Raw genomic sequence first — 12,681 nt, 5'->3', positions numbered from 1 at the left:
ACAGGAGGACATGGGGGAGCAGAAAAAGCCTGCAGCTCAGCCTCCTGTGAGCAACAAGGAAGGCTCCTCTGTTCCTCCCTGCAACACCCAGCCTAGGGACAGGGTGGGGTGAAGAGCCCCTGAATATGCTCCCCCTGCCTGCAAGGCTGAACAGGAACCCCAGTGCAGCACCTCCCAGACCTGGGTGAGGAGCCTCAGGAGTAAACGTGAACCTGGGGGGCTGAAGGAGGGACTGAACCGAGGTGGAGGCTGGGGGTCAGAATTGATTTGGAGGTTGAGGAGCAGAATTAGCTTCTGGGTAGGAGATGGGAAGATGTGACAGAGTTTTGTTTTTTCGGCCAATCCATGATTTTTGGGGTCTGAATCACGAATCTTGATCTCTTGAGGCTGGCAATACTGCAATGGGACTACACAGCTGCTTATAGTTAGGCAGGCATTTAACCATTTTGCTGACGTGGGGCATATAATAGCAAGTCAAAATATCAATACCTTTTTATACCCACAGAAATAGTGCATTAGAGTGTGCTCTCTCTTTTTAATTCATAAACTGCTTGAATACAATCCACTATTCCATTTTTCTCTTGGAGAGGATTGCATAAGTCTAGCATTGCCTCATTTCAGGACATATTGTGCACATAGTTTACTAAAGACATTTTGGTCCAGCTCTTTTTCTAATATTCTAATAATAAGTGTCTGTTTTAATGACTAAAATAAATGCTGAATCAGGACACACAACTTTACCTTCTGTTTTTCATGGATTGTAACCTCCTGAAGGGATCCCACCAAACCAGCAGCTCCATCAGAGGACCATAGCTCAGAGGCTGGCTGCAGCTGCCGAAGTTGAAGGTTCAGGGCATTAGGGTGGTGCTTGCAGTGGTCACGGCCAAAAGGAACAAACTCCTGCAAATCCCCTGCTGCTATCATCGTTACCCTCTCTTCATAGTTGTTCGACATGGGTTCCAAATATCAACATTATTTCTGAAGCAAAAACAGAACACTGGTCTGTCTCAATGGCCATGTATAAGCTGTAAAGCATGCAACTTACCCTTATTACATATTGCAATCAAACTTTTCTGTATAAAACTTAATTTTCATTAAAAACAAATAAATAAATATAATGGTTCAAAGTCTTTTATTGCTTGTAGTGTGTAATTCTAATAGGTAATGTTATCAGTTATTTCTATTTTAACTTGCATCTCCTTTATAATGCCAAAACTCAGTCTACTAATATTAAGGGGTGAGGACAAGAAAAGGAAAACAATGATGATTTCAGCTGATTTTAATTCTAGGGCTAGCTATGTTTCTAAGGCCTGGTCTACACTAGGAAATTAGGTCAGTGGAACTATGTCATTCAGGATGTGACAAATCCACACCCCTGAGGAACACAGTTAGCTGACCTCCCCCCGGTGTAGACAGCGCTAGGTCAACAGGAGAAAGCTACCACCTCTTGGGGAGGTGGAGTACCTACACCGAGGGGTAGACATAGGTAGTGTCCTCACTGAAGTGCTGTTGCATTTTAAGTGAAGACAAGCCCTATGTATAAGGCCCCTATCACTGCGGCATCTGAAGGCCTCTGCAAATTCCTACCCAATGATCTTGTGTTTTGCTACGTGCAGGTATTTTAAAAGCTGTGAGGTATGTAAAGTCATAGGCAAGCAACTATTCGAACACAGAAACATTCATTGGCCTAATTTTATTTTAGCTTCAGTAATGACTGAGTGTAACGTCTCCATAATTAAAGCTAGAAGGTAATTTCCATTATAAGCCAGGATTTTTGGCCCGTGCCTTTTTTCAAAGGTCTTTCTCCATTGTATTTTTCACACCAGAACTAGTTATGAGGCTTTGCAGAATGGAGTGCTTTTCTGCTTTTCAGATAAAGCGACAACACCCTTGGCCCATGCACACGCAAGTCAAAGTGACGTCTTCCAACAATTTCAGACTTGACTTAGATGGCTAATTCTCACGGAGAACTAGCACACAGGAACAAGGCTTGAGAAGTCCGTAAGGCACCTACCCAGCAGTATTCCCCCCTTACCTCTACACTAAAAGGGGAACAGTGCCAGTAAGAAGCCCAGCCCCATCTTCCCGCAGTTGCTGGGATTCCTACCAAGATGCAGTGCCTGGTTCTAGTTTGGAGGCACCATCTTTTATAGGAGACTCGGATTAATAAATATCGGGTGTGTTGTAAGCTTTCTGGGACAGGAACCACATTTTCACGTAGGTTTGTGCGGCACCTAACACAACAAGAGCCCCAAGCTACCATCCTCTTCTCCTGCAAATAGTTCCAGGGTCTGCCTCTGCTGATGCGCTGAAGGTTTCCCTCACAGCAGCAGAACGAAAGTGACACAAGTCTGATCAGGTTCGCTGCTGCTCACAGAGATAAAATATACCTTTAAAATATTCAGCAACAGCTATGAGAGTTTTTTAAAAACATGCAGGGCACAGTCTCACTCAGGGCAGGGGGGGGCACACGCGGGGCACGGTCGGTCTCTCTCGGTGGGGCAGAGTCAGTCCCTCGGGGATGGGGGGGCACGCATGGGGCACAGTCGGTCTATCTCTCTCGGGACAGGGGGGCACGGTCGCTGTCTCTCGGGACAGGGGGGCACGGTCGCTGTCTCTCGGGACAGGGGGGGGCACGGTCGGTCTATCTCTCTCGGGGCGGGGGGGGCACGGTCGGTCTATCTCTCTCGGGGCGGGGGGGGCACGGTCGCTGTCTCTCGGGGCGGGGGGGGCACGGTCGGTCTATCTCTCTCAGGACAGGGGGGCACGGTCGCTGTCTCTTGGGGCGGGGGGGGCACGGTCGCTGTCTCTCGGGGGGGGGCACGGTCGGTCTATCTCTCTCAGGACAGGGGGGCACGGTCGCTGTCTCTCGGGGCGGGGGGGGCACGGTCGGTCTATCTCTCTCAGGACAGGGGGGCACGGTCGCTGTCTCTCGGGGCGGGGGGGGCACGGTCGGTCTATCTCTCTCAGGACAGGGGGGCACGGTCGCTGTCTCTCGGGGCGGGGGGGGCACGGTCGGTCTATCTCTCTCAGGACAGGGGGGCACGGTCGCTGTCTCTCGGGGCGGGGGGGGCACGGTCGGTCTATCTCTCTCAGGACAGGGGGGCACGGTCGCTGTCTCTCGGGGCGGGGGGGCACGGTCGCTGTCTCTCGGGGCGGGGGGGCACGGTCGCTGTCTCTCGGGGGGGCCGGGGGTGGGTCTGCCCCGTCTGGCTGGCAGGTCCCGGCGGGGGGGGGCACGAACCTGCGTGGCACGGGAAGGGCGGGCGGGCGGGCGGCGGCGAGTCCGGCTCCTGCGGCTCTTCCCCGTGTGTCTCCGGCAGCGCAGCGCGACGGCCCAGCAGCTCCTCACACGGGCGCGGCCATTTTGGAACTCCCATCACCCCCCGCGGCGCCCGGGCGGGCGGCCCGGCTCACGGCGGGGGGCGGGGGTAGGAGGAGCGGGTGCCGCCCCCATGGCGGCGGGGAGCTGGCCGGGGGCGGGGTTAGAATTCTGGTGCCGCCCCCATGGCGGCGGGGAGCTGGCCGGGGGCGGGGTTAGAATTCTGGTGGCGTCCCCATGGCGGCGGGGAGCTGGCCGGGGGCGGGGTTAGAATTCTGGTGCCGCCCCCATGGCGGCGGGGAGCCGGCCGGGGGCGGGGTTAGAATTCTGGTGGCGTCCCCATGGCGGCGGGGAGCTGGCCGGGGGCGGGGTTAGAATTCTGGTGGCGTCCCCATGGCAGCGGGGATGCTGCGGTCCCCATGGCGGCGGGGATGCTGCGGTCCCCATGGCGGCGGGGATGCTGCGGTCCCCATGGCGGCGGGGGTGCTGCGGTCCCCATGGCGGCGGGGATGCTGCGGTCCCCATGGCGGCGGGGGTGCTGCGGTCCCCATGGCGGCGGGGATGCTGCGGTTCCCATGGCGGCGGGGATGCTGCGGTCCCCATGGCGGCGGGGATGCTGCGGTTCCCATGGCGGCGAGGAGCTGGCGGGGGCCGGGCGGGACCTGGACGGGCGGTGGGGAGTTCCAGGGCACAAGGGAACCTGGGCCGGCACGTCCCGCAGCAGCTCCGTGGGGACGGCGTGGGAGCTGCTGAAGCAGTCGCTGGAGATTTCCCGCGGCAGAAGGCGGTTTCCTCCCGTCACCGCCACCGGCCGTGTCTACGTACCGCGGACCAGGCTTCTGGAGCAGAGATTTGGCGTGCTGCACCACGGTCATGCCCCCAGACGGTCCCTCAGCAGGAATCTGACGGGTGGGGCTCGCGCTCCTGTCGCAAGATTTCCCTCAGATTTCACCTGTTGGTCCTGAAACCAGTGTTTCCCCCAGTTTTTGAAAGCTGATTCCCCACCCTCAGAAAAATGAAATCCATCACACACGCCCTCTAACCCCCCAGGAGTTGTGAAAGGGTTCCCTAAAATGAGCAGATACTCGCAGTAAGTCTGTCCATCTCCATGGGACTCTGCCTCTCCTTCTTCATGTGTTTTGATGGGCAGTGAAATAATTCTTTACGCTGACATTTAGAGTATCCTCACTGTCATCCGATTTAGCCCTCATTACAATGAGCAGGGCAATTCACACTCAGAGCTGTCCTCCCAGGCTCTCTCCAAACTCGCACCCGTTACACTGGATCACATTTTCCCGGTTTTTTCTGGGGCCGAAATAGCTAGCGCCGGTGCTGCCAACTCTCGGTTTTATTGTGAGTCTCATCATGCTTTGTGGTTTTCTTAAAGCCCCAGCTCCTGGAGTTCTGTGATTACAGGAGAAACTCATCTGTCATTTGAAAATAAATACAGAAGTTTCTTGCCCTCATGGCTGACAGCAGGAGGCAAATAAAAGGAATCCAAAGTTTTGTTGTTGTTTTTAAAACTCATGATTTTTTAACCCCTGTGGTCAGTAATACTGAGACACTCACTTCTTTTTTAATTGAAAGCAGGAGACTCTGAAGAACCACAGAGAGGCTTTTTCCCCTCATGTGCATTAGCACTTCTCAAAGAGGAGTCCAGACCACTGCCGCAAGGGCAGCAGCAGCAGGTCAGGATATGAGTTACGCCCCATTGGTCGCGCTGTGTGCCACCCAGGACTGCGTCTGCTGCCCGTGGATCCTTCAAATCAACTCCTTCCTGACTGCTATCAGCTGAAGGAGCTCCCCAAAGGAGCTATACCTCGCTAGCCCTCACTCAGTGTCTCACTTGCTTTGAGTATCCTTCTCCATTTGTTTCCTTCCCTGCCTTCTACAGAGCTCCTGTTCTGACTGTTTAGTTGATGTCCTCTGCCTTTCAATTGCCACTGCCCTGGGAGCACTGCTGAGGTGCTGTTCTCTGAACTCTGGAGGCCTCCAATGAAATCTGCTCCTGTGGCCAAGGCTTTATTTCTTTTGCTTTGGCATTTCTGCATCCCTTTGTTTCAGTTCATTGCCTCAAGGCATCAGCTCTCTCTGCACTTCGTTCATCTTTGAAGCTTCCTGCTTTGAGCTTTGTTTTTTGAGCAGATAAAAATGGTCAGACCATATCATAACAGGGGTCTGTCTCGTGCCATGTCTTGTCTTTGATGGGGCCAGAAGTTGTTTCAGAGCTGTCCTTGGACCACAGCCCAGACTGGGATGATAACTTTAGATAAATACATTTTCATTTCCTTGAAGATTTCTCCTCTGTTTCCTACAGTCTCAATTCCAGTCTGCTACATTAGTGTCTCCAATCTCAGTTCCCCTGTAATGTTCAAATCACTGAAAGTCTCATGAGTGTCACGATCCCTTATCACAGCCATATTGAACTACTCCTCTGTCATGCCTTTTAGGATTTCATTCATCTTCAACAGGACAAGTTGTTTTCATCAAGTGATTGATCCACAGAGTCATGATTGTGCATTCTGAACTGCTGTGTAATAGTGCCCTACATGACAACAATCATACAGTGTGCAGCCAATAAGTTCATATGCCAAGAAACAGCCACTACAAGGACTGTCTCAAATGCTGTTCCCTAGCGGCAGAAGTGGAAGCGAAGCATCTGAAGAGAAAATTTATAAGAAATCCCTGTTAAGCAAAGATCCTTCTCTAAGTTTTCCAGTTTGTTTGCCTAGTTCTCTTTCAGGCAAGCCAGCAACGTTTTCATCCATATTCCTGTCAGGCAGCTCTACAATTAAACTCCAGATAAGCAATAGCCAATCAAAAATACAATATAAACAAGGCCATTCTTATGTGTCCTGTACTTTCCACACAATAGACTCATGCCTTTCCTTGTCATGAGTGTAACCTGATCCCTTTTTAAGGTGCTGAGCCCAGCTGGACTCAGTACTATAGCTTACAGAGGCACTGCCAGCTGGGGCTCTGAAATGTCTGCTGGGATTTCAAAGAGAGAGGCAAGGTGGGTGAAGTAATAGCTTTTATTGGACCAGCTTCTGCTAATGAGAGAGACAAACTTTCAAGCTTTCACAGAGCTCTTCATACGGCTACAACAATCCTGCATACAACAATGGGACCTGAAATAACATAGTTAACTTACAAATCATACTTCTTTCTACAATTGTTTTTACCTCTAATTGCTAAAACTGACCCCTAAATTACTATAAGAGAGAGGTTTCAGAGGGGTAGCCGTGTTAGGCTGTATCAGCAAAAAAAAACCAAGGAGTCCTTGTGGCACCTTAGAGACGAACAAATTTATTTGGGGATAAGCTTTCTTGGGCTAAAACCCACTTCATCGGATGCATGCAGTGGAAAATACAGTAGAAAGATATGTTCTCTGTATATGTATATCTTTCTACTGTATTTTCCACTGCATGCATCTGATGAAGTGGGTTTTAGCCCACGAAAGCTTATGGCCAAATAAATTTGTTAGTTTCTAAGGTGCCACAAGTACTCCTCATTTGTTTTATAGGAGAGAGGTTAGAGAAATGGATTTTCTTTATTTTTCCCATTGGTTTACTTTTAGCATTTGACAGCACATTGTGTATAGTCAGTTTCATTGTCTCCCCTGTGCAGTCAGCTCAGCCTCAGAACTGCAAACAGCACTACTGAACTCTCATGTCTACACTGCAACGTAAGCCCATGGTTCGAACTCAGGCTCAGGCCTAACCCCCCTTCCATCTACACACAAATCGCATGGACCCAGAGTTCCAGGACCCACCAGGGTGGAGGGTCTAAGCCTGAGTCAGGCCAGGACCCGGATTCCAGCCCTATTGCTTTGCAGTGTGGACGCAGCCTCACTGGACTCTGCTCTGGGTGTCTGCCAACATATCCCATAATCCCACAGGCCGACTTTCATTGTCCTCTGGACAGTCAAGTGTGGTGGACAGTCCAGTTTTCCCACACTGCCCCACGAACAAAGGGCTAGAGCAGCCACATTTTGTGGGGCGCTAGGAACTCTGGGAGATGGGTGATTGGCCCCGGGCCTGCATAATACAGTGCAGATGCAGAAGCTCCAGGTTGGGACCCAGGGTTCAACAATTCCTAACTTGGGGTTACAAATGAGCGTAGACGCTCAAGTCCTAGGTTAACAAACCCAAGGTTTGCTAACTTGAGTTCTACTACCCCTGGGCTTACATTGCAGTGTAGACAAAGCCTATGGGACTAAGTCACCTGAGTATATTTCCACACTTCTGCAACAAGCTTTGTGGCGGGGGGGGGGGGGCTGGTGGCAGCACAGAGCCCCATTAATTGCAGCATGGCTCCGTGCATGTGCAGAAGTCCACCCATGAGAAGCTCAGCCCTGGATTGGGGCCACAGTCAGGTTCTCCCAATTGTGTGGGTCTTTTACCCTGCAATGTAGGAAGGAAAAACATTTTCCAAACAGGAAAATGTACTTGCAAATTGGCAGGGGAATTCAGAGACAGGTCTAGGACCAAAACTACTCTTACCACTTTTTTTAAAAATCTGACTAGACTTGCAGTCAAACAGAACCCCTTCAAACCGCACACACCACTATCTGGCTTCGTGGGGCTTTCCTCCATGCCCACCTCCCCAGGGCACCACTGGGGCAAGGTGACACAGGGCTGCAGGAGGCCTCCCAAACAGTGTACACCCATCAGACTCCTCTGCCAGGCAGGGGAGAACGGTAGCGTTTTCAAAGCATTTTAATGATATTCCCTAGAAGAAGCACAACACATGTCAAGAATCTCACATGCTGTAAATTAGCAAAATTCCATTGACGTCTGAGCTACTCCGATTTACACAAGTTGAAAATGTAGCCCACTATCTGGGACTAGAGATGGCTAGTCTCTTGGGTTTGGTGGGTTCTGTATTGCGTACTGAAAATTCTTCTGACTATGCACGGAGGTCTCCCGTGACCTTTCAGAAGAATAATGCTCGGAATAGTGACAACCTGATTGCATCTCCAGCTCCCAGCACTAGATGTCAGGCAGCTAACATCAGCCGCTATTCTGATGAAACTAGTCATTGTTCCAGTGAGCTCTTGGAGAATGATAGAATGGTGTGCAATTGTACTTAATTAAATGTCACAAACGCCTGCGTGTAGCACCATCCCTTCCCAAATATAGTCTTTTTCCTCTGTCTCCCCCAAAGTAGCAACCCTTAAAATCCATCCTCTCAGCACCTGTGCAAAGGGAGGAGGGAAACTGAGCTGGAATGAACTGCACTGCATTACATTTTGGTTAGGCGGGAAAGAATTGTCCACGATGCTCTTACTCGATCCCTTGCAGTGATTCTTGTGAGCACTATGCCGATGGCACTATGAAACACATGTACATTTCAGCAGTCAGACAAAGCCCAAGGGTTGCTTCTAAACCAATTTTTAACGTCTTCACTTCCAGACCTGTGCGCGCACACACCGGCATCTAACTGGAGTCCGCATTTAATGATGCAGTGACATTTCCCCCACCCATGCTCAGTATGTCATTTACAAATGTTACTGTCTTCAGGGGGTCTGTCACAGAGCGCAAAGCAAGCAGGATTGGGGCTTGTGGCCCTGACCCTGCAAACACTTACACACGAGAGCCGTCCCATGGCTTACACAGGGGAAACAGGGGAACTGATTACGCACTAAGGGTAAAAGTTTCAAAAGTACCAAGTGACTTAGGAGCCTAAGTCCCATTTTCAAAAATGATTTAGGCATTTAGGGCCAGATTAGTAAAGTATTTAAGAGCCTAAAGATCAGATAAGTGTAGGAGAGAGAACCTGGAGCGCAGGGCCTGGTGCAAGATCTGAGGCCCGAACCAGAGGCTGTGAACCAAAGTCAGGCCATGGATTAAAGCAGATGTTTATAAGTTCACTGTCCGACACATGACTTAGGCAAAAGTATTGCTAGCATAGCTAAAACACAGGCACTTCTAAGCAGCAACAGATACTGGGTGTACGTGAGAACACACTCCAGAAGATTAGCCCAGGGACATCCTGAGCTAACACTAGATAAGAGGATGTTTTGTGCAAGACACCTGGAGCATAATGCAAAGGGAGGTAATAAGCAGGTGTCCTGAAACACGTGCGGAAGTTGTTTGTCTCAGTCTATAAATATTGGGGTGCCTCACCTTAACCCTTTGTGCACCTGAGGGGTCAGCAGAAATTTCTATTGCTGGCTACGCCTCTCCTTACCACTGGGCACTGATGTGTTACAGGGCCTGTAACTCCTATGGTGTGCTAGGACTGTCTTGAGGGCAATAAACCTGGCCGAGTGCCTTTGTCACCGAACTGTGCCAGTGGTCATTCTTTATGAATAACATTTAGGTCTGTTGAATTAGCAAGCTGCATTCTATGCTTTTGTTAACAACATTGGCATCTCGGACACAAGTGCGGAGCAGCTGGAAAAACTCAAAGCAGCCCCTGGACTGCGTTACCATGGCAGCAACATTCCAGCCTTCGGCACTTAACAACAGTAAGCACCTAGTGGGATTTCCAAAGCACCTAGGCACCCAGCTCTGGTTGATTTCAATGGGAATGAGGTGCCTAGGCACTTTTGAAAATCTCACAATGTGCCTATCTGCACCCTAAGGCTGATCAATACCTTTAAAAATCTGGTCCTGAGGATCCTGAGTCCTGTTGAACTTGGCACAAAAAGTGGGAGTGTGCAAATAAAATTTGTAGATGGTGCAAAGGTGGGAGGTATGGTCAGTATGGAGGAGGACCAGATTACACAAGAAGATCTGGCTGACCTTGAAATTGGAGTAGTAGAAATGGGATGAAATTTAATAGTGCAAAGTCCAAGGTCATGCACTTAGGGACTAATGCCAAGAAGTTTTGCTATAAGCTGGGGATGTGTCAGTTGGAAGCATTTATTGGCTGACCAGACAAGACTATGAGCTGCCAATGTGATGCGACCATGAAAAAAAGTCTAATGCAGTCCTCAGGTGCATCAGGCAAGGTATTTCCAGTGGGGACAGGAAAGTGTTCGTACCATCATACAAGGCCCAGGTGAGACCTCACCTGGAATACTGTGTGAAGTTCTGGTCTCTCAAGTTTGAGAAAGATGAATTCAAATTGGAACAGGTGCAGAGAAGAGCTACTAGGATGATCAGAGCAATTGAAAACCTACCTTACAGAAGGTGATTCAAGGAACTTGACTTGTTCAGCCTAACCAAACAAAGGCTGTGGGAGATATGATTGCCAAGGAACTTGGCTTGTTCAGCCTAACCAAACAAAGGCTGTGGGAGATATGATTGCTCTCTCTAAATACAGCGGAGAGACAAACACCAGGAATGGAGAGGAGTTATGTAAGTTAATGGCCAATGCTGGCACAAGAACACATGGACATAAACCGGTCATCAACAAGTTTAGGCTTGAAATTAGATGAAGGTTTCTAACCAGCAGAGGAATGAAGTTGTGGAATAGCCTTCCAAGGGGAGTAGTGGGGGCAAAAACTCTAACTTATTAAGTTTATGGAGGCCATCATATGATCAGATTGCCTACAATGGCATGTGGCCCATCTATGACAGCCAGTAGCAAGTATCCCCAGTGACCAGAAATGGGACATTAGATGGGGAGGGCTCAGAGTTACTACCGTGAATTCTTTCCCAGGTGTCTGGCTGGTGGGTCTTGCCCGCATGCTCAGGGTCTAACTGATCACCATATTTGGGGCTGGGAAGGAATTTTCCCCAAGGTCAGATTGACAGAGACCCTGGGGTTTTTCACCTTCCTCAGCAGCATGCGGCACTTGTCAGGTGCCCAGAGAACGAGGAATTAGTGATCACCTGTGAAAAGTCTGGTTTAGGTGACCTGCCCAACATCACATAGGAACTGAATGGCAGACGCAGGGATAGAATCCAAATTTTCAGGGTAACATTCAAATTATTTAACCACAAGACCACCCTTTCTTTTCCCACAGTCCCATCTCATTCACTATACATCTTCCAACTTCTGCAACGAACTAAGGTAGAGAGAGGTCCTGTAGATTCCTTCTTCACTACAAACCCCTGATTCATCCCCAAAGAAGGTCCATCCTGTGCACCAAATGAGGTAAGGGTATTGTTGCAAAAATAGTACATGGTCATCTAATTACAAACAAACAAGGGGGCAAAGTTAAGGTTGCATGGGCAATCTTATCATGGCATTTCCTAACTCTTGGGTGCCTGAATTTGCAACCTCAATAATGTTCTTTTAACTTAGCTTTTTGTGTGTTTAAAAAAGCAAACTGAAAAAAAATAGAAATTCCATTATGTGGCATCATATTGAGACCCACCTAGGGCAGCCGTAGGGCTGGATCAGCAGTAGGGCTGGATCAGCAGTAGGCCTTTAGATCCATGGCATAGCCGCTGTCACTTGAGCTAACAGAATAACTGATAGCAATAGTAGGTTGTCATCCTCTCTATGAACCAGCACTGGAGGGGGATGACACACACTTTGCCCGTGGGTATCACAGATATTTGCTGACAGCAGAGACTCAGGGATCTTGGGTTCCCTTTCTGTAGTGCATTAAGCAATGTAACTAACATCTGTCACAGGTTCCATTGTTTATGGCACTTGCTGTTCAGGGTTCCATTCCAGACTCTGAAGGGGAGCATGCTCGAGTGGGGATGCAATTGTCTGCCCCATCCCCTCCAGCCTGTCCGAGTCCTGTCTCTTTCCCACTCCTGGCTCCATGTCTGAGTCCCATCCTCCACAGCTTGCCAGTCCCAGTCTCTACTCCTTGGACTTCTCATCCCAGTCCTAGTCTCCTTGCCCAGTCAGCTCCAGTTCCCACCTCACAATTCCCCATCTGATCTTTCGCTGCTTCCCCTCCCATGGCCTCCTGTCACTGCACACCCATGTTTCCCATCCCCCCTGCCCCACAGTCCCTGTCTTCCTGCCCAGGCTCCTTGTCCATTCTCAATACTCCCCCCAACTCTTTGTCCCAGTCTTCCTTCCCAGCCAGTCCCAGCCCCCCTGCACCTGACTTCTCATCCAATCTCAGTCTCTCCCACCCAAACACTCCGAGTCCTCCCCATTTGCCTGTATGGCTCCTAGTCACCTTGCCCAGTCAGTCCCAGTCTCCTCTGTGCATCTCCCACCCCTGGCTCCCAGTCCCTTTGTCCAACCAGTCCCAGTCTTCCCCCACCCTCCAGGTTCCATGGCACAACCTACTCCCCACCTTTCAACCCCGCTCTACCCCAGGTCTTGTTCTTTCCTCCTCTGCATTCAGGTCAGATAGCTTCCTCCTCCACTTTGCTTCAGTCCCGTGGTGGGGAGAGGTCACTGAGAGTACAGGAGAAACAGGCTCCCGGCTGTCAGTTCCACATATGCCCCACCCTGTCCTGGAGCAGCCTAGAACTGCAAACGCAGGGAAA

The 12,681-nt window shown here is 50.2% G+C and overlaps 1 protein-coding gene across 4 annotated transcripts in view; it reads right to left on the bottom strand.

The window, feature by feature from the left end:
- Nucleotides 1-3,391, bottom strand: part of ANAPC1 (anaphase promoting complex subunit 1) — a 65,978-nt gene extending 62,587 nt beyond the window's left edge. For all 4 annotated transcript variants that reach the window (XM_073339909.2, XM_073339912.2, XM_073339910.2 and 1 more), the window contains exons 1-2: nt 3,245-3,391; nt 742-978 (exon numbers count right to left, since the gene is read on the bottom strand). In XM_073339909.2, coding sequence (XP_073196010.1) covers nt 742-954 — 213 coding nt within the window. In that variant the 5' untranslated portion in view covers nt 955-978; nt 3,245-3,391. The remainder of the gene's footprint in view (nt 1-741; nt 979-3,244) is intronic.
- Between the last annotated feature and the right edge of the window lie 9,290 nt (nt 3,392-12,681).

The sequence above is a fragment of the Lepidochelys kempii genome, chromosome 3 (genome assembly GCF_965140285.1).
Source record: "Lepidochelys kempii isolate rLepKem1 chromosome 3, rLepKem1.hap1, whole genome shotgun sequence".
In the NCBI taxonomy this organism is placed as follows: Eukaryota; Metazoa; Chordata; order Testudines; family Cheloniidae; genus Lepidochelys; species Lepidochelys kempii.
Note: the sequence above shows the minus strand (reverse complement) of the source record. Positions and strands in the feature narration are given on the sequence as shown.